At 38.3% G+C, this 22966-nt stretch overlaps 1 protein-coding gene across 2 annotated transcripts in view; it reads left to right on the top strand.

Annotated features, from left to right (window-relative positions):
* LOC108442885 (astrotactin-2) overlaps positions 1-22966 on the top strand; it is a 759455-nt gene that overhangs the window by 384150 nt on the left and 352339 nt on the right. The window contains exon 5 of one of the 2 annotated variants that reach the window (XM_037533175.1): positions 9141-9239. In XM_037533175.1, the coding sequence (XP_037389072.1) occupies positions 9141-9239 (99 nt within the window). Of the gene's footprint in view, positions 1-9137; positions 9240-22966 lie in introns of both variants that reach the window. The other variant, XM_037533174.1, reaches the window with a different exon arrangement.

The following is a 22966-nucleotide window of genomic DNA, read 5'->3' as shown; positions in this document are numbered from 1 at the left end:
TTCATGGCTGGACAAGATATAGCACCCAATAAAGCAAGGCAAGAAGAAGCCTTGCTCATAAAGAACATCACTTGATGTGTTTTGGTGTGGCATGAATCTAACACTGCACATCAGTCAGGTAACAGCATTGTAGAATCCACTGAATGGTGCACAGTACAGAGAGATCTTTGGAAAAAAACCTGTTTACTTTTACTAGAAAGCCAGTCCCCTTTCAGCAGGACATGGACAAAAAGCACACTGCCAAGGCCATAGAGGGACTAAAATGAAGAAAATTGCTGTCTCTGAGTGGTCCAGTCACACTCCTTAACCCCTTTAAAAACCTGTGGAATGATCTCAGAGTTGCTCTCCACAACTAACCTGACAGAACTTGGCAAAAGTTTTGGAAAGGAATGGGCACAACTTGCTCCTGGACATTATTCAAAAAGACTAGAGGCTGTAATGACTTTGAGTTTTATTCAATCATTTGCAACAATTTTGGATTTCATTAGTATCTTAAAGGAGGAGCAGCTGACTCTCCTGGAAAACTAATTTTCTTGTAAGCACTTGCAATTTATTTTTAAACATGAAGATTTATATGAAGGGGAGGTGGTGGTGTGGCCAAGGAATGTTGGCCTGGGAATGAAAAAATAAATAAATAAATAAAAATGGAATATTTTTAAAGCGTGTTCTGTTGTTCTATACAGCATTTACATGCTTAAATGGTCCTTCGCATGGTCAAATCATTCTTCAAATTGATGGAGTATGTGTTGTGCATGGTTGTGTAACTGTTGTTACACATGAATAACATATGCAACAACACTAACTGCTGATGATTTAGTTGCTGATCCAGATGAATTAGAGAAGTACAGCCTATGTAATTACACAGGTGTATCATCTTGTTTTGGCTCTTTTTGACCTTTCAAAAGTCAGAAGTATATTCCAGTAGAATGTTTTACATGACATTACATTTATGTATTCCATAATTACTGTGGAATAACTATGCTGTAACAAGCTATCCTAAGGCTATCATATTAATTAATACCATTCTGTAATTATACTGTACCTACATAACAACTACACTGGAACTTTCCTGTAGTGTAGAGTTAAAGTTACACTTTAAATTAAGTTGACAGTTCCTTTACTAACACTTCACTACAGGAAAGTTCTTGTGTAGAAGATACACATGTGTAATTACATTAAGCCAAACTGAAGTTGATATCCATGTGTAACTATATAGGCTGCACTTCTGTAGTCCATCTGTAAAAGTGACTAAATCATTAGTAGTTACATTGTTGTTGCATATGCATATGTTATATGAACAGTTATTAGAGACTCTTAATATAAAGTGGTACCCAAATTCATAGGGCATTATATGGCATACATAATGCTCTATAAATCCAGGCATGAGTTGGTATAATTGCTTTCAAGTAGCCATACTTATGTGCATATTTCATAAAGTCAGGTTCTATAATGAAGTGCAATATTAAGTCATTATTACACTGGATCAGCTTTCCTAACATTCAGCCAGCATTTATGCTGCTAGTGCTGTGACACTGTAACCAGTTTCAGCTTTAAACCAGTCTGTACTGTTACAGAACAGCAGACGACCCCTTATATTAAAATTACATTTATTCTATGTTGTTACCCCAAACCAGTGTCTATATTACCACTGCATGATTACATATTACCTACATAATAACTACACAGGAACTGTCCACCTATTATAAAGTGTAGCTTTAACGCTATACTATAAGAAAGTTCATCTGAAGAAGTTTTGTGTGATTAAATGATGCAAAACAAGTTGATACACATCTGTAGTTACACATACTGTATGCCTGTAATTCACTGACTTAATAATCAGTAGTTACATTGTTGTTGCATATGCATATGTTATATAAACAGTTGTTAGACACACTTAATATAAAGTGGGAGCCAAATTCATAGGGCATTATATGGCATACATAATGCTTTATAAATCCAGACATGAGCTGGTATAATTGCTTTCAAGTAGCCATACTTATGTGCATTTTTCATAAAGTCAGGTTCTATAATGAAATAGTGCAATATATATATATACACACACACATACACACACTGCTGTCGGAACAAAACCTTGTACATCCAATTTTGACGTTTTCAGTTTTTGACATAATTTGAAAATACATATGACCCTTTACATTGTAGGTAAATTTCATGATGACTGGACTAAAGGAAATGACCCAAAATTACTTGGGAAAAAAAAGTCTGGTTCCATTGACTTACTATTTTGGAGATTTTGGATATCGACCAGGACAAAAACCTGAATAACGCATAGCTAGCAAACAATCTGATATTCCATTATCGATATTTTGAGAGAAAACCCGAGGACATAAAGTGAGCAAAGCTAGCTCAATTGCTTATTAAATACTCAGGCTTATTCAGTAACTACAGGGACTTCAATGCAAACTAGCTAATTCACATGTAGCTGCAGTTATTTGAGACACAATATAAAGTAGGACTTTTTGTTGTATACATGCTTGACATTGTCACAATAGAAGAACCCCTTTGGGTGCTATGTAGAAACCTTTCCAAATAGGTTCTATATAGAACCAATCCATTACACATTCTCTATCGATCTGAGGAAACCTTTAGGGATAAAAAGAGGCCTTTAATCATGCAAAGGGTTTAGGTTGTGATTAATAAGTATCCACCCATCCATCCATCCATCCATCCATCCATTTTCTAAGCCGCTTCTCCGTCAGGGTCGCGGGGGGGTGCTGGAGCCTATCCCAGCAGTCTTCGGGCAGAAGGCAGGATACACCCTGGACAGGTCGCCAGTCCATCGCAGGGCAGACAGACAGACAGAGACAGGTCACTCACACACTCACACCCAGGGGCAATGTAGCATCTCCAATCAGCCTGACCGCATGTCTTTGGACTGTGGGAAGAAACCGGAGAACCCGGAGGAAACCCATGCAGACATGGGGAGAACCCAGGCCCTCCTCGCTGTGAGGCGACGGCACTACCCACCACGCCACCGTGCCGCCCCTGATTAATAAGTAAATGAGTAAATTAGTAAATCTGAGTTTATGACTGATCAAAACAACAAAAGGGGATTTTAAGAAACGTATTCTAAAAAAAAAAAAGACATTGTTTTGACATAATACATCAGATATTTGAGAAAATCAGTGACACATCATTTGATTGTTGGAGCTAAACCCAGCATCATCGGCTCACCTTGCAGTGAACCTGAATTGGTTTGCGGGTTTATTTGTATCATACCTATTGGCCTATTTTTTGTCCTACGATTCAACATTCATATCTGTGATTTTGTGCAAGCCTCTTTGATGAGTAATCATACTGATCCATGCTCTGGAAGTTTTGTTCAGCCCAGGAGAAGCTATTTCATTATAGATAGAAGTATTCAGCAAGTTGGAGATCCACTTGTACATTAGTGGGAATGAGTTTCTCTCTTCAGTTGATTTTTATTCAATTTCTCGCTCTGAGAAATCAGAAGCGCTGAGAGGAAATTCCCTCTGTTTGAGTGGAAAATACACTGGGCCTTTTTATTTCTGCCTTAGGGGGCAATGTATTGGACTTCAGTGGGGTCTCTTTAACCTGTAGAACTCTGGAGCTGTTATTCTAGCTTGGTTATACTGTTTAAATGTAGTTACATAATTATATAGTTCATTATACAGTTAGTTATTACATGATTCATTACAAAGACACCACATTATACACTTAATCAAGGACATAGTTAACAAATTACATGGGTACATTCTGTAAGGACGGGTCAAGTTCTTCACTTCTGACTTCTCCATTTTTTTCATTGGCAAAAATATGATGACAATAAGATTCATAATGAAAGTTTCAAACACAACTGTGCAACGTATTCTACCTTTCTGTGCGGGAGGTTTTAGAGGTGGACATCTGGTTCCTATCACCACCACTGTGAGCGATTCTGACTCTGCAAGTTTCTCTAGAACGGAGCATTTAGCCGCTCTGCATGGCTTTGTTTACATATTAAGCCTTTCATTACGCTGAAATGGAAATCAATTGAATTTCTTTTCGATATCAAATCAAAACAGGTTTAAAGAAGCTCGGTGTCGACGAGATTTGAATTGTTTTTTTATGAGTTTGCTCTCATTTAATATCAACTAGATCGGCTTCTCCACTGAAGCGTCTGTCTGCTCTCAGATCCTTCTCCAGCATTGAGTCTGCTCCTTCATCATTCATCCATTCATCCTTCTCCTCTCTCTTCTCCTCTCCTGCTCTCTTTGATGGAGTCTGTCTCTCTCCATGCCTGGCTGAGTCTTCTCCCAGTCTACTCATTTTCTCTCTCTCTCTCCTCTCTGTGCTTCATCGTGTGTTTGATGCGTGGTGTGATTGCCCTGTGCTACAGTGAGCAGCATAGCTCTGACTGCAGCCCCCCCCACCGCAGCCCCCCCAGCACCAGACAATCAGCTACACCATCTCTACTCATTTCTGAACGCTCAATAATCCTCTAATTACAATAGTTCTCTATTTTTCCCTCTCCACATGTTCTCTCTTTCTCTCTCTCTCTCTTGTGGATCGTTTATCCTCTTTTTCTTTCTTCTCTCTTGTCTTCCCTCACTCATTTTTCCCTCACTCTCTCTCATTGTATCTGTCTTTCTCTCTTTCTAGATTTTTCTCTGTACTTCATTTTCTCTTTGCTTTTTTTTTACACTTTTTCTATCTTTCTTTCGTTCCTACTCTTTTTCTGTCTTTCTCTCATTTCGTTTTCTCTTTTTTTTCTCTTTCTATCTTTCTCTTTTGTTTTCTGTTCAGTCTTTCTCTATACATCTCTCTTTCTCTCCTTTTTCTCGCTCTATCCTCAGTAGCTTTGCAGTGTGATCCACTTGTACCAGTACAACACACCCACCCCACCATCACTACGTCAGTGTTACAGCATTGCTGAGAATGATCCACCACCCACAGAGTACCTGCCGTGTGAGGGTCCATGGGGGTCCTGACCACTGAAGAACAGGGTAAAAGGGGGTAACAAAGTATCAGAGAAACAGATGGACCACAGTCTGTAACTGTATAGGTGCACTTTGTAGTTCTACAGTAAGTGGAGCTGATGAAATGGACAATGAGTGTAGAAACAAGGAGGTGGTCATAGTGTTATGCCTGATCTGTGCATGTCCCCTTAAGTCTTGTTCCTCCTCTCTCTATTTCCTTCTAACTGTTGCTCTCTCTCTCTCTCTCTCTCTCTCTCTCTCTCTTTTACTCTATCTTTCCTGAGTGGTCCTCCACTCCACAGAGCTCCTTCAAGTACTCATACCTAACACATGAGGCAATCAAGTTAAATGTCTCTTTTCATTTCTGATCACTCTATAATCTCATCAGCCTTCAGTGAGAGAGCCCTCTCAGCTCCACCTCATGTGCTAATTTTGTTTTTACCAAAAATCATTAATTCACAGAATAGGAATGAGGGCTCAGTCTCTCACATGCTTGCCATTTGTGTTCTCTTTTTTCTGTCTGCTGAAGTGTTTGGGTGTCAGGACCTTTGATCTGGAGGTTCAAGAAGCTTTCCAGACACTCAACACTAACATACCGGCCTGCTGGTTATGTAAATTCAGAATGATTTCTAATATGCCAAAAGAGTGGAAGTGCAGTACTGGCCACAGGTTTGAAAGCAACATCATACGATTTAAAAAGATGGACAGTAACATGCTTATTAGCACAGAACAATGGCTTGCAGTAAAATCAAACAAGCAATTCATTTTTAATGTGACAACCAAATTTACACAGTCCTTTCATTGCCCCAAATGTAGTCAATCAGAAGATAATAACAAGATTCATTTTTGTAACCATATTCATTTTTTTATTTTCTGAAACTCAATTACAAAAACACTAAAAACCACAAGCAAACAAAACACAAACACACTGAAAACTGAAGTCTCCTGACTGGGTTGCCAGTCAGACCCCACAAAGTCACCCTGGTCTTGGCCAAGTCAATGTCCACTACCAGAGTGAAAAGTGTCCCGGTACATGGCCAAGTCAAAATCCCCACAATGAAAAATGTCCCACAACCTGACCCAGTCAAACTTTACTTGCAAAACGAAAAGTGCCCCAGCTCACAGCTCTCAGTCTGGTCAAACTTCACTACTGCTGTGAAGTGTCCCAGCATACGGCCCAGTCAAACTCCCATCCCGCAGTGAAAACTGTGCCAGCTTGCAGTCAAACTCCACTACTGTGTTGAAAATATCCAGGATCTTAATCCAGTCAAATGGACTGAGATGCAATGATAACTGTCACAGTTATTGGTCCAGTCAAACATGACTATCATGTTAAAAGATGTGTGGACTCATAGCCCAGTGAAACTCCATTACCATAGTGAACATTCCCACTTAATAGCAGTCAAATGCCACTATCATTGTGAAAAGTGTTCCAGCTCAGGCCCAGTCAAACTCTACAACTACAATGAAAAATGTCCCAACATGAAACTCCACTACTGTGTTGAAAAATATCCTGGCTCTCAGTCTAGTTAAACTTCAGTAATACTGTGATGTGTCCCAGCATGTGGCCCGGTCATACTCCCATCCCACAATGAAAACTGTGCCAGCTTGTAGCCTAGTCAAACTCTACTATTGTCTATCTATCTACTATCATGGTAAAAATCTTTTCTGACTCGCAGCCCAGTCACAGTCCACTACTGTAGTGAGGTTTCCCAGTTAATGTCACAGTCAAATGCCACTTGTGAAAAGTGTCCCAGCCAGTAAAACTCCACTATCACTGTGACAATTTTCACGATTACCTTGTTAAACTTGACTAACAAGGTGAAAAGTATCCTGGTATTTCCTGCAAACTAGTGCAGCGAAAACTCACCTGGCTCAATGCCCAGTCAAATTCCACTACTGCAGAGAAAAATATCCAAATTTGCAGCCCAGTCAAACTCTGTATTCAAGATGAAAACTGTCCCAGTTCACAGCCCAGTCAAACTGCACTACCAGAGTCTTAGTCCGCATTAGATCAACTTCCAGTCTGGTGGGGAGAGGTCAAACAGCCAAAATCACAAACTTGTGAAAAAAAAAACGGAAACTCTGATGTACTGCTATCTAATCTATCTAATGACATGTTTCCTCCAATCATAGAAAGCCCACATATCTTCACAAATGTCCACTAGCACAATGGCATTTGACAGCTCACCGCACTTAGGGGAAGAAAGCAAACTGCCAATTCGGTTATGTTGGCAAACAGATGCTATCCCTGATGCACACTGAGTGATGGGGGTCTTCCTTCTCACCCAGAGACTACAAGGATAATTATGATCTCTTGGATGGCTGTAGCATCACCAGGGACCAAACTTGTGATCTTCCAGTAACAGGGCCAATGCTTCGTTTCATCGTGACAGAAACAGTTTTTGATGACACTGTAATTATTTACTTTCTTGAGAGTTTTTTTTATAGAGAATAATGCCACGACCGGCTGCCAGCCCTAAGACTCTGAAGAGCTTTGGCATGTACATGACTGTAAGCCTGCAATTATCTCTTCAGAGGAGCAGCTCAGGTGCATGCTTTTATAGCGGATGTCAAAAGCTGGGAACATCTCGCTAAACTGTAAGCTGATCGTGAACTAAACAAACAAATAGAGAAATCGGTGAAGTGGAAGGATTTTAAAAGGAAAACTTTTATGGCTTTTAAAGCACATCGTGCCAGCCAATGTGAAGCGGCAGTTCAGAGCTAAACCCAGCCGTGGAGTTTTAAGTTAAAAATACATTCAAACAAAGAAAAAAAAATGTGTTCATGTTCATATAAGTCAATAAACTGTAAAAATTGTTTTAAATGTGCTTCTTTAGTGGTAATGGAGCCACTACATTAATGTAGATAACAAATAAATTAACATACTAATTATCAAATTTTTGCCAAACACTTGATTTTTTTTTTTTTTTTGGGATAATTTCTACTAGACTTACTTTGTGGTTTGTGACACTGTATGCCATTCCGTTATCCCTGAAAATGGACATGTAGCATGGCTAAACACAGTAATAACCATAGTGAAGACTGTCCATGTTTATAGATGAGTGAATACAGCGGGGAAATCACACAATCACTGACTACTTAACTACTGGACATGGTTTTAGGCACGTCTGACAGTTCAAGCTTGCAGGTAGCACAACATTTTTCCTGTTAACTCCAATAGTTTTGTAGCTCTAGTCCAAAACTAAAGAACAAAATGAAAGTTCTGCAAATTGCAAAAACATTGTTTCTTCTCGGTTATAACATGAGCAGGAATTCACAAGCCATTTAGTGTGTTTGCTGTGCTAATAAAGTGCATTAAGATAGACAGTCACAAATATTTCAGACTGTAAAGTCCCTTCAAACGTAACCTTGATACATTTAGCTTCTGCCAGTATGACTGCTGATGTGTAATAAGTGCTAAAATAGAGAGGCAAAGAAATGTAATATTAATAGAATGTGTTCCATTAATATTTCACAGTGTTACTGGTAAAAACACAGGCAGACCTGCCAGCTTTAGTTTAATACGTCCTCTTTAACCCCAGTGTCATAACACATACTGTAAAATCACATACAGTATATATGTGTATGTATGTATGTATGTATGTATATATATTTTCTATATAATGGTGTAAGTACATCATATACATCATAACACAATGCAATTACATTGTAATTACAAATAAAATCCATTGTACTTATATAATGGGTTGCACAGTAATGCAAATAGTTAATTGAATTAATTGTTGGATATAATTCCAAGGTTTGCCGTGAAAATATGAAGCAGCAATGCTTCCTGACTCCCTGCCTATAATTATATCTATAAGATACAACTTCTACATTTTGTCAAATTAATTTCAAGATGTGGCTTCACTTTGCAGGCTACTAAGCAGTAATACCATATAATTATGTGGGATTAATTTCCTTATTTTACAAAGACCTTGAGGTTTAATGGAGGTCTTATGGTGCTCTGGGTGTCCAGATGGTGTCTCAATGGACCGATGAGTGTGGAGTGTAGAGCCACAGGGCTGATGACCACTGAGGACAGAGCAGTGGATATTCAGTCGTTCACACTGTCCACAGAGCTCCACGAAGAAGAGTTTTCTTTCTGAGTCTACAGAGTTATTAACTATTACAGCAGCCTGAGCTTCACCTTTTATTACATTTCAAATGTAATATAATCTCCGTCTCTCTCAGCAGGTGGTGTCTTCGGACGTCAGGTAGACCCTGGATTAGAGGTGGATGATGAGAATCAGATGAAATTCTACACAGAACACAGAGGACGCCGCCGCAGCAAAGGTAAGAGTTCAATAAAAATGATAAAAATACAGTAAAGGAACATTTTCAGAGCAAAAAATAAAAGTGAGTGAGAAAAATAATACATTTGAATTAGGAAAAGTGTCATAAATCTTAAAGTTCAGTTCATTTAGAATGAATTCATTTAAGGATCTAGAATAATTTAGAATAAAACATGTTTAAAAAATAGGAAAAGTAAAAAAAACAGCAATTGTAAACAGTCAGCAAAAGTAAAAAATAATAAAAAAAAAGTAAAAATGACATTTCAGTAAAGATAAAGTTTAGCAGCGGATGTAAAAATTCAGTAAAAATGAAAAAATCTGAAGAAGTCAAATTTCAGATTTCAAATTTGAGTGAAGGTGATTTTTTTTTTGTTTTGTTTTTATAAACCTGACATTTCTAGTAAAATTAAACATTCAACAATGGTACAAGGCTCAGTGAGGGCAAGGCATTTGAGATGATATTGTACAAAGAACAGAGAAGATGCCGTCACAGCAAAGGTAAGAATGAATTAAGAAATGGGGAAAAAAAAAAAAAACAATCAGTAAAAGTAAATTGTAATATCTAAAATGGCCAGAAGTGAAGAGTCAGTAAAATAATCATTTGGAATTGAGAATGATTTCATTAATCATTTTGTTTCATTTAGAATAACTTAATAATTCATGACTGATTTTCATAGTAACAATGAAAAAAATACATATTCAGTAAAAGTAAAATTTCAGTACATTAAAAAAATCCCACAAAACATGAAAAATCAGCAAAATTTAAAAAAAAAAAAACTTAAAAATTCTAAAGCTAAAAATCATCAGAAAATGCCAATAAAGCTCAGGAAATATTCAATAAAATTGACCTTTGGGTCCATTTAAAAGTGAGCATTCAGCAGTGGTGCAGAGCTCAGTACAGGTAGAGTCAGTGAGGCAGCAATTCAACAACTATCAAAATTTTGCAACAGTAAAAACTCTGCCTTCTCTATTATTCTCCTTCTGCTATTTGACGAGGGGCTGATGATAAAGTTGTCAAAAGGCAGCGGTGTCCATTTCCTACTGCGGAGACTTTTCTTGGCACGGGGCGTCATCGTGCATTTACAGCATTGCAGCCTACAGCAATTTTTACGAGTCAGCTTTTACAGCTATTGAATCATGTCGGTATAGCACATTCATTCTGCTTCTCCGGTCTCCATTTCAGAAACAGATCCTATAAAACGGTATCACACCATAAAAGAGAGGAAACATCATTTCTTTTTTGCTCCTTCGTTATCAGAGAGAAAAGAAAAATGCTTTAGCACTGGTTTGCTATATTTTCACTGAGTGGCGTATTTTGAGCCCAGTGTTTTCTGAGCCAACGGCTGGATTTGCAAATAAGGATTCTTTTGGCGGCGAGTTTGTTCATGTCTCTAATTAACGAGATACTGTTAAGGTGCGAGGCTGAACCCAGATCAAAATTGTAGAGCTATTCTCTAGCCGTCCCCTGGGGCACTCTGACCGCTCGACGAACTCCTACTCTTTCACTAACGAGTAGTGGAGATGTAGAAAAACAAACTTCAGAGAGGACTTTTTTCACTACGGCGCTGACAGGTGGGGAGCCTCAGCAGTCGTCGTGGTTATATTTTTTGTTTTGTTTGGTTTCCTGTACAGATTTTATCTCTAAACTGTAACACTCAGCTTGTTTGAGAAAGTGAATGGTCAGCAGTTTCTATATGAGCACTGTCCAGCCATCTGTTGGGGAAGAACAGACTGGAAATTTTGCAGCAATTCATCCTTTCCAGAAGTTAATCAACCCAGTTAAACTCTAAGAAAGTTGAGCAGTTCCACGTTTAACTTGACCTGTCCATGCCTCATGAACCTGTATATTCTTGCATAGCTACCGTTGCTAGGATGCACCGGAAATTGGGTAATATTCCAATTGAGAAACTGGAATGTACATTTCTAAATGATGAGTTTTGTGTGAGGAGTGGTTGAATAGTGAGGTCAATAGTGTGAGGTCAACCATTCAAGTTTCAGTTAGTCATTAGGATAACACAGTCCGTATACTTCACTACAAAGTTGTAGATAATTTTACATAAATTAGTAAGAATGGCAAATTTGAGTGAATAAAATAAAGTAAATTTTAAAAAAATGCAAGTAATCAAAATCTTATTAAAAAAAAACAAAAAACAAAACAAACATGTATTTAGCTAAGAAATGCAGTCTCTTTAGAGTATGGTACTGTTGCCAAGCAATCATGGACTTCTGAACAGGGAGAAGGACATTTGGTCAACCATCACTGTATATTGCATTCAGTTCATGAGCATTTAAAAGAAAGTGTCATATAACAATAAACATATGATAACACAACGCTGTTTAAGACAAAAACCTTCACTTCACTGGTCATCAAATTACAACTGCGGCAACAATGCTAATTTCCATTACCACCTCAATGCAATGTTTAGTCTAATTTAGCACCAAGCTAATGGCACCCCATTTCCCTCGCTGGGGCTCAAGCTTGAAAGCCTCCCTGCTCCCTACATGGTGCACTACATGGGAATTTAAATACTGGCTCCTGCACCCCAACAGCGCATACAATAGTTATATGCACACTGTCCCAGTTCAGAGGTTGCATCCTTAAAAGGACATGGTCTATGAAGGCAGGTCCTTGGAAGGCTCCATAGCCCTGCAACTGCTGAACTGAAATGAGATGGTCTGCTCTACAACAGATCGCAGCGCAGCCGTTCCTGCCCTGACCAGTGAGACACAAAACGCTGCCCTTGTCACTTTTTTAAAAGTTCTACAAAGACGGAGCCAGAAACTTTGATTTTATTGTTTTCATTTATTAGACCTGGAGCTGCTTCTGTTTGCCTGCTCTTTGCTCCCTAAAACAAAATGAAACGTTAGCATCCGCTGGATCCTTCGTTGCCATGGAAAAGGATACATTTCTCGGCTGTGTATGAAGGAGCCTTTGAAATGGGATAGCCTAGTCACGCCGCTGTGACTTAATCAGCCTTCACATGCAGCCTCCAAAGGACACTGCCCATGAATTGGAATGCAACTATAGTAATTTGGGATTCGACCACAGCCATACTCAACAAACAGTGCTCTCAGCTTCAGATTCAACCTGGGTTTGATGCAACTTAAGGCAGATCTGACTGAAACTATCATATATTGTGTATTTTCCGACTTCGAACACGGCTTAGCTAATCAGATATTAGGACTGGAGCCTATACGACTAGGTTCCTCTTTATAGTGTGTCTATAACTGTGCAATTAACCAATAACAATGCAGGAAACACCAATATAGCTACGGCTGATGCATTCACTGTTACAGATGCATTACAATAGCACAGCTTATGTTAATACATATCAACTTATGTCATTAGATGTAATTAAAATGAGTGTTTCTTGATGACTGTGACAGCATATCTTCTCTTATGTAATTGCATATTTGTAACTGGGTGTTCTGAATGTAATAAGTGTATATTTATCTACATTAAGAGAACACGCACTGTATCGGCACAGGAAATGGAAACGTTCACTAACTGCTATCAAGTAGCAGGATTATTTATGCCGGTGTTGTGACATAGTAGCTAACACCATCTTTAAAAACAACTGTGTTGTATTGCATGACCCCAAAAGATGGATTGCCAATCTCTAATTTCACTGTGCTTATATAACAACTACCACATAACTCCACTACCACTTGTTTCATACTTATAATGTGGTATTTATGTTGTAACATGCTGAACTGCTCAAATCAAATGCATTAATACCGGTTTGTCTCTTCACAATGCCTACACAATGGAAAAAGGACATCCGCTATTGTAAACATCATCACTTCACAGAACGGTTTAAAGCCAGGACTTTGACAACCGTGTCAAAACACAAGCCTGTTAGCTAGATAAATGTTAGGAAAGTCGGCATTTCCTGTGCAGGCGCAATGTAAGCACTCTCATAATGTTATTACATGCCTGTTACAGTCTCTTTAGGGAAAATCAGCGGTTTAGTACATGTGTAATTACATTCAATTACAACATGTGTAATTATTTGTGTTAATCTGTGTATTTGCTTAAGCTGTTCTACTTTAATCTGTAACAGTGAGTGAATGGACAGTAGTTACATTGTTGTTAATATGTTGTTAATGTGTTACAACACATTTATTAGCTGCCCTCAACTTGATGTAGTATATAGGGTATTTTCTGCTGCCTACTGACCATATAGCACAAGTCAGTGAGCTTTTAGCTGTGCTAATATGCACAGATGAAATGTAGGAGATGTGGAAAATGATTTTCAGACAACAAAGGAAAAAATATCCTGAGGTATCCTGAGATAAAGAATGCGAAGAAAATATATGCTAAACAAACTCCTCAGTACTGCTTATGTACTCCATGGTCGAATGGGTTTTTGGTTTATTTGTTTGTGGAAAGTAAAGAACAATGAAAGAGAAAACAACGATGAAAAACAAACACATTGCTGCGATGGTCTTAGCATGCTCCCATAGGAGAGAGGCAGAAAAAGGTTATCCTAACGAATGTGAAATATCGTAATATTATTTTTGTCCTTAAGCTATATTCATACAAAACTCAATCTTGTCCAGTTTGTTGTTTTTCTGTATTTTCAAACCTACAGAAACAGAGCACTGTTGATGCACAACAGCAGCCACAAAACACGTGATTCATTAGTGTTGAGTTGGGAGAAGTATTAATGCTGAAAATTTAATGGATGGTTGATGACAGCTGTCAATCAACCTCTAAGCTATGCAAATGTATGCTTTGGTAATTTTTGAAAAAGATTTTTTTAACTGGTTGGTTGCTTGCATCCATTTCTTGGCGGACTAGATCGTTGGTTCTTGCCCATAATTGGGTGAAAGGCTGAGAGGAAGTTCATTACTATGGTGAAGGACCCCTATTGTGAGCAAGCCAATAGGAAACTTATCAAATCTGATGGGTTTATGAGTAAAGTCTGATCTAATATAGTTCAACTTGATTGTCTGGAGGATTGTGTTTAGTCTGAAATTCATTCTTTGGCCATTAAACAAAATAGCATAGTACTGGACTGTTGTTAGCATACTGGGGCAGTCGTGGGCTGGAGCCGACAGCGCATGACTGAGGTGTCCTTGAGCAAGACACCTAACCCCCAACTGCTCCCCGGGCGCTGTGGATTGGGCTGCCCACCGCTCCGGGCAAGTGTGCTCACTGCCCCCTAGTGTGTGTGTGCTCACTAGAGTGTATGTGGTGTTTCACTTCATGGATGGGCTAAATTTCCCTGTTGTGGGACTAATAACAGTTCCTTAATCTACTGTACTGTTTTTAGCATACTAGTATGCTATTATGCAACGTCTATTCAGTGAAGAATTAAGTTTTTGGCCACAATATGTTTCGTATCTGAAGTTTCAATGGAGTAACAAGACTAATGGCCAACAGACAGTGGGAGATTCTAATCTACCAATTAGCATTGTTCTAATTGCACGCCTAATTGATCACATTCTCACCTCAACCTTGTTAAATAATCTCAAACAGTCTTGCTTATGTGGTTTCTGGCTTACTATTTTCTGTAAACATGAACAAAAATATATAATCATAGCTAAAAAACAGTAGGAGTCGCAATGAAAACTGAACTTTTTCCATAATTTTGTCTGTTTTCATACTGTTTTCATTTTTTTAACAAATGTGAAAAGGTATTAAAAGGGTTCAGTCAAGCCTTTTGGTATTCACCAACTTGACAATTCAGCTCTCTCAATGTGACCCACCTTTCAGTTTGATTCAGATGTTTCAAATACTCCTGAAGCCACTGAACTGTAAGAATCTTAAGAGGTGCCAGAAGTGGTTCCCTCTTCAAAGAACTCTTTTTGGCACCTTTATCTTTAAGAGTGCAGCTCTTGGGCAAAAACCAAAGTGCACTGAACTATTTGTTAGAGATTCTGCTTCAGCAAGGTCGGTATTAGAGCCAGGCTAGACTCTATCCATTCTAAATTAATTAGACACCTTGAGAGGATTAATTAACTCTGCAGGGCTCCTTTCTCAAGCTCTCTGATTGAGATGCTGTAACTTAACTACTTTTTGTTGATGGTGTAATTGGTCTCAGGGTAAAGTTTGTTTGACAGGAGACTTGTGGCCCGTCTCACCAAGCCTGAGCTTAGAGCTTCACAAAACACAACAAATGTAACCACAGTTAACTCGTTTAATAGCGTGACAACCTTCTCTGTTTACCCTGGTTTAAGGTATGATTACATATCAGAACAGCAAGACATTTACAGCAAATGGTTATGTTTGTTTTTTAACTGACTCTTATTAGTCCCACAATGGGGAAATTTCACCTCCACATTTAATGGGTGAAGTGAAACACCACACACACACACACTAGTGAATGCATACACACTAGGGGGCAGTGAGCAGCCCTATCTGTAGTGCCTGGGGAGCAATTGAGGGTTAGATGCCTTGTTCAAGTACACCTCAGTCATGGACTGTCGGCGCTGGGGGTTGAACCGGCAACCTTCCGGTCACAGGGCCAGTTCCCTTACCTCTAGCCCATGACCCCTAGCCCATACATTCCAATTAAATATAAAGAATGAGATTTTTATGCTCACTCTATTCAACAATCTGATGAAAATCTTCGTTTATATGCTCACTACAAGTAGTCTGATTCAAAATGATGTGCCTGCATGGAGTACCACTTAAAGTAAACGTTACCATGAGAGCGAGCATCGCATGAGGTTCAGTTTGAGTGACAGGAGTTTCCAGTTGGTGCGCTGGAGTTTTTAGTTCGTTTAAACTGATGTCAGACTCTAGAGAACACACTTCACATGTCCTTATTAAAGAAGGCTGAGAGGAAGACGTCGTGCTCTGAGACACATAAGCTGGACGTCCGTCCCACCGCTGTCTTTTAGAGATCAGAGCATGAACTTCGTCTCCTCTGCAGACCAGTTTCTGCTCCTGCTGTGTTGAATCTTATAAACTTTTGCCAGAGCCGGTTTATGAGTTCTGTGCTTTTGATATGATGTATGTACAAAATGTACTTACACATTCCAATTGGAAATGTTGTCAGATACAGGTATTTACATGGCTGTTATTCTTCTATTTAACACGTTATTTACAGGATTACCTCGTTCAATCGGATAGAAATTGTATTCCGAATGGCCTCAATCGGACTAGACTATTCCAATTGAGGTGTTTACACGGACATGTTCTATTTCAATTGAGCTATTAGTCAGATTATTAACAGATTATTAAGCTGCATGTAAACGTGGCTAATTATGTGAAACCTGACTCAGTTGGGTCATTTTTCAAAGGAATTTATTGTATTTATAATAGTATAAAAAACGTACTATTTATAATAGTGTAGGCGCTATGGTGGTGCCTCACAGCGAGGAGGGTCTGGGTTCGATTCCCCAGCCGGGCGACCAGGGTCCTCTCTGTGTGGAGTTTGCATGTTCTCCCCGTGTCTGCGTGGGTTTCCTCCGGGTTCTCCGGTTTCCTCCCACAGTCCAAAGACATGCAGTCAGGCCAATTGGACGTGCTAAATTGCCCCTAGGTGTGAGTGACTGTCTGTGTCTGTCTGTCTGCCCTGCGATGGACTGGCGACCTGTCCAGAGTGTATCATGCCTTCCGTGCAATGACCACTGGGATGGGCTCCAGCACCCCCTGTAACCCAGAAGGAGAAGGGGCTTAGAAGATGGATGGATGGATATAATAGTATAAAGCAAACTACCGTGCTAGTGCTTATTGGAGCAATGAATGCTTTATACGTTTGATATCTGTGTAGTGTAGGTTTGTTTCATCTGCCCTAAAAGAGATAGTTTGGCAATTTTTTAAGCAACAAAAAGAAAAGGACCTCTGGAAAGGACTGAAGAGTCCAGCTCTGTCACAAGGCTTCCCCCAATGGGTCAGAAGTTCAGACTGTTCAGGTTGAACAGCTGTTTATAGTCAGTCATTATAAATTTAAGGTTAGAAAGTTTGGCATGCACCCTAAATTGTGTTGGGGTTGTAGAAAATCCAGAGATAAGCTAGAGTCACACCAAATGTGAGTTTCATTGGGTTGGAGGAAAATGAATAGACATTCTTTCCAGCTCAGCTAGGCTTGCTTGCTTAGTTTCTGCTTTCTTGCGGCGAAGAGAAGAAAGTCGTTATGGAATATAGTTTTGTCAAAGCTGTGCTGGTAGAACAAACCACTTCAGCCTTGTGGTTGCAGATGACACTGCTTAAGCTTTGGGTACATTACACAACTTTTTGGGGGTGTCTGAAATATAGGGGATCACACTCTGAACAATTCAATGTTTAGACATGTTCAATAAGTTCAGTAAGTTCAGAAACACAGCAACATTGTTACAGCTACACAACAGCAGGCACACAATAAATGATTTATGAGTGCTGAGTTAAAAGAAATATTAATGCTGAATATTTAATGGATGATTGATGACAGCTGTCAATCAGAGGCCTCTAAGCTATGTGTGCTTCTGTATGCATTGTTTTTCTTAGTTTGTTTGTTTTTTTTTTTTTTAAGATTTGTATTGTTGGTTGCTTGCCTTCACTTTCTTCATGGACAAGTGCCTTGATTGTTGCCCACAATTGGGTGAAGGGTTCTTTATTATAGTGAAGGACCCCCTATTGTATATAGCAAGCCAATAGAAACCTTAGCAAATCTGTTGAGTTTATTAGTACAGTACAGAAGGAATGTGTTGAGTCAGACATTTTTAGCATAGTACCGTAATACTGTAAGCAGGCTGTTATACTGTTGTTATCATACTAGCATTCTATGTTTGGTATCTGAAGTTTGCAATGGAGTCACAAGACTAATGTCTAGCAAGCAGTGGGAGATTATAATCTACCAGTTAGGTACCAGTAGTCCTAACTGCATGCCTAATTTTATCACATTTATCACAGAAGAACATTGGCGAAAAGGGTATATTGGTGCTTCATTGGTCACAGTTTACTTTGTTATGTTAGCTGTTCACACATTGCCTCCTAGCTGTGGTGTGACCTTGGCGTTAGCTCAAACTAAGCTTGAAGACAGCTGGCTAAGTGAGAGAACCTGCTGTCTTTGACAGCCTCCAGCTGAAGTTGCATCAGAATTCGGTTAAACTCTTTCCAAACCGAGCTCACCAATTGCTCCTCTCCACTCATGGTGGCTGCCAGTCCTTCCACACTCAATTTTACTCCAGCATAAAGCCCACTAGTGTGGAGATGAAATTGTTTATGTTCGCGATTTGTGTCTGGCCTGCTTCTGTCCCCTCTGTCTCCAGCTCTGCTGTTCTGCCCATTGAGGCCCTTTATGTTGTCAGTTTTGCTTAGCTTATGTTTACTAAGGCTTTGGCCTCTCCGGGACTGATTTCTCCCCTCGTTCTCCTGGCTGGAGGCACATCCCCTCTCTCCGGGGCCTTTATCTTTCTGAAAAATACAGCACAGATAATAATAGGCGTCATTTTCTTCTCCTCTTCTGGTTTCCCCTTGTCGGCTTGGTCGGGTTGTTATTTTTGGAATTACTGCAGAAAGGCGTTTGTGGGATACGCCTAATTATCTGGGCAGCAGGGACCTTTTGACCCTTTTCATCAAGTGATTAGCCCTAAATTAGCACAATGGTCACCTCAAGAAAGAACAAATGAAGAAAAGCTTGTAGCCAGAGATGAGCAGAATAGCCTTAACCCACGCCAAAGTAAAAGCCCTCTTAAGATAATGGCTGAAATAGAGGCAGGCCAGCTTTGAATGATCCAGTCCAAAAACCCATCTAGTAAAGAGCTTCATGTAGAACTGCAGTGGAACATCCGGGATCCATCAGCATAGGAGGAGAAGTTTTTTAAGCTCTAATTTTCTTTCAGTTGCTTTAAACATGATGACTTTCCTCACAAATATCCTTGGCTTGTGCTCTCTTCAGTGTTGGAAGGTGAGTGGATTATCGTAGCCCCACCACCCCAACTCAATTATTCACTCCCAGCACTTTAGGACATTCCTTTTTAGCAATGCTGTGATTGTTCTTATTTCATTTGAACAAATAAATATAAGAAAACATACTTTTACTGTTAATTGACAGGTTTGGTAACACTTACCATAAATCAAACATTCATTATGTACTATAAATGCATTCGTAAGCTGTTACATGGCATATGTTAAACCTTATAATACCTGGTTTAAGCATGTATAATTGCCCTTACGTAGTTATAATTACATGCATAACACTAAACAAAACGAGTGTATGACTTCATAAAGTGAGGAACGCAAAACAACTCTGTTCCTGTATCAGTTAGTGAGACATATTTATTATGAATATTACCAAAAAATGCACAGGTGCGTTTCATAGAGCTGCTCTATTTTGGCTAAGTTGGTAACAACTGATGTTTGGATGCTCTATAATAGTAATAAATAAAATTGTTAACATAACAGTGCATGACAGCATCATCATCACGTTGACTTCATATCATAACATTATAACCATATTCTCGTGCATTATAATATGTTATGCCTGGAATTATGACTACTTATAAGCGAGTATGCAGGCATTATAAAGTATTATGCATGCCGTATAGTGTGTTATGAATACGTTTATACATCACTGTGAATAAAGGATTCACAAAACATGTTATTATGGGTTTTATCTGCTACTGGCCTTTTTACCATTTTCTTTTTGTTTCTTCTTTTTGATCTGGTCAGCATCTTGGTTTACATATAATCCTAGTCATTTTCAGTTTTCAAGGTTAAAAAAAAAAACTTATACTTATCAAACAGCAGTTTAACAGCACATTTCTCATATATGCTTAACAATAATAATTTCTATTAAAGACTTCTTATATGATGAGTCAGGTGTTATGACCAGGGGGTCGCCCTTACTGTTCAAATCAAACCTACACCAGAGAAGGACAAAGTGACCAGAAGTGGACTTCATACTCACTTCACAAATGGTGCAATTTAATGCGAATTATATTTCACTTGCAATTCATTTGTACTAGTAGAAAAAAAAACATCATATTTTATTATGACCTGAATTCATTAATAAAAAGTTTGTGTTTGTGGTCTTGTTTAATAAAAAGAAAAAACATGATGTTGTTTCTTATTAAAACAAACATAAACAGGAAAGAACCTGGTGACATACCATGTACATTACATTGAAATGTAATTCATTGTTATTAAGTGTGCAATAAATATGTAACTACTAAATAAGTACACTTGAATCGTGTATCAAGTGATATCAGTGTCAGAGATCACCATAAATCAATATGCAGGCTTCTCATTCATTCGTTCTTTCTTTCTTATTAACAGTATCATGTGTTTGGGTATTCAGCTGCCTCTGCCTGTGATCTGTTCTTCCAGATAATGCCACAAAATAATGGTAAATCTAGATTTCTAAGTACATAAGGTTATTAAAATGTTGTTGGGAAAAGAGTTTAAACTAATGACTCTCAGTGGAAAAGGTTTTTCCAAGGGCAGATGTGCAGCTGGAAGAGTTCACCCTGTTATAATTGAGCTGATCTGCATCAAAAAATAGACTTTAGAACCGCAATTGTCTCATTTAGGGCTGTTTCTAATCTGGTGCTTGGCTTCTTGTTTTTGTGAACTTGCATGACCTTGGAGTGCAGAGTGTTTCAAGAGGCTTTATTATCTTCAAAATGGACTTTTTGAACCATTTCTGGTGAATAATTTGATTCTTGCAAGCATGGTCACCCAAAGCAGTGTCTGAAGATTTTCCTCTGCAATGTCCATAATAAATCCGTTTTACGTCCCAGAACAAAAACTATATTTCTTTCCCACTTCCCTCTCCCCTCTTCCCTCCTTCCTAATCAGTGCTATGCACTTTTGCACAACAATTATATATATATATATATATATATATATATATATATATATATATATATATATATATGTATGTATGTATGTATGTATGTATGTATATATGTGTATATATAATCATGATTTTTTTTTTTCTAATTAGCATTTTACTGTACATTGTGTTTATAATAACTGTGTAGTAACTACTAATGACTTAGTCACTGTTACAAATGAATTACAAATGAAGTACATTATATGTAATTACACAAGTGCCTTAATAGTTGTAACAGCCTATTTTCTCTCATAAATACACAAAGATAATGCCACAAAATGTATATATATATGTGTATGTATATATATATATATATATATATATATATAATTTTTATTTTAATTTATATGTATGTATATATATATATATATATATATATATATATATATATATATATATATATATATATGTTTTTTTTTCTTCTTCTTTTTCTACTTATTATTATGATTATTATTATTACTATTTTCTCTCACCATTCTACTCCATGTTGTAAATACTGTCGCTGCATTCAGTGGGAACTTGCACCCAAGTTTTTCACTCACCTGTACTCCTGTACTCTTGTGATGTGACAATAAATCTGATTTGATTTGATTTGATTTTTATTTGATTTGATTTGATTTGATTTGAAATGTAATTACATACAACCCCCGCCCACCCCCCCACCCCCCTCTCTACAGCAGTAAAAAATTTTCCAGCAGCACAAATTATATACTAACTTACATTAGGGCATTAGTAACACTGTATCTGCCAGCTTTCCTAACATTTAGTCAGCATTCATGTTGCTGGTGCTGTGACACTGTAACCAGTTTCAGCTTTAAAGCTGCTCTGTAATGTGGCAGAACAGCAGACGTTCTTATCTTAAACTGTACATTTTATGACATGAATTAAATGTGCTGCATTTCCCCCCAAAGAAACACCTACATAGTAACTACACAGAAACCATCCACTTATTTTTAGGTAGTTGGTTGGTGTAGTGGGTAACATCTCTGCCTTCTACGCTGTAGACTGGGGTTCAATCCCCACCTGGGTCAGCACCCTATAGTATACCAATAAGAGTCCTTGGGCAAGACTCCTAACATCACCTTCGCCTACCTGTGTAACAATAATCAAATTGTAAGTCGCTCTGGATAAGAGCATCAGCCAAAAGCCATAAATGTAAATATTATAAAGTGTAACTAACACTGCACTACAGGAAAGTTCCTGTGTAGTTATGTAGGTACTGTATAATTACAGAATAGTATTAATCAATGTGAAGTGATTAGGTTACCTCATTACAGCACAGTTATTCTACAGTCACCATGTAAAACATACTTCCTTTAACTGCTGGAACAGATATCTGGTCTGTAGTGTACTAAAACACACACGTGTGTAATTACATAGGCCTGCCTTTCTGTAAACCGTCAGCAGTGGCTAAAGGATCAGTAGTTACAGGGCTGTTGTGTATGTTGTTCATGTGTAACTACACAGTTATGAGAGACACTTAATATAAAGTGGGACCTCTGCTTCTCACAGTCCAAGTAATGGAACACATTTAGTGGTTCTGGAATTTGAACTCCATGGTCCATCTATTGCTCTGCACAACAGCTTCTTTGTTTGATGGGTAGAGGTTTAAGCAATTCTAGTCATTTCTGGTCAAAACAGTCATTTAGACAGAAGATATTTAACAGAGAATCAAAGATAAACAAGCCTCAGCAACTCAATATAATATTTGTGGTATACAGTGTCCATTCTTTACCTTAATCATAGCTTCTGTTCTTCTCAGGAGACTCACTTTCAGTTTCATCACCAAATCTGCAGGAATGTTTTTCCACACCTTCAGTTCAGTCTTAGAAGTTGGTTGATCATTTTTTTGAAGTAAACAAACACATCGAGTGATGTTGGACTCTGGGGTGGTCAGTCCATTGTTCAGCTTCTTTGTTTGGTGTGTCCATCTCCTTTTCTCAGTGAGGTTCTTCTT

This window comes from Pygocentrus nattereri, chromosome 23 (assembly GCF_015220715.1).
Source record: "Pygocentrus nattereri isolate fPygNat1 chromosome 23, fPygNat1.pri, whole genome shotgun sequence".
Taxonomy (NCBI): Eukaryota; Metazoa; Chordata; class Actinopteri; order Characiformes; family Serrasalmidae; genus Pygocentrus; species Pygocentrus nattereri.
The sequence above is the reverse complement of the archived record's forward strand: the minus strand, read 5'-3'. Positions and strand labels throughout refer to the sequence as shown.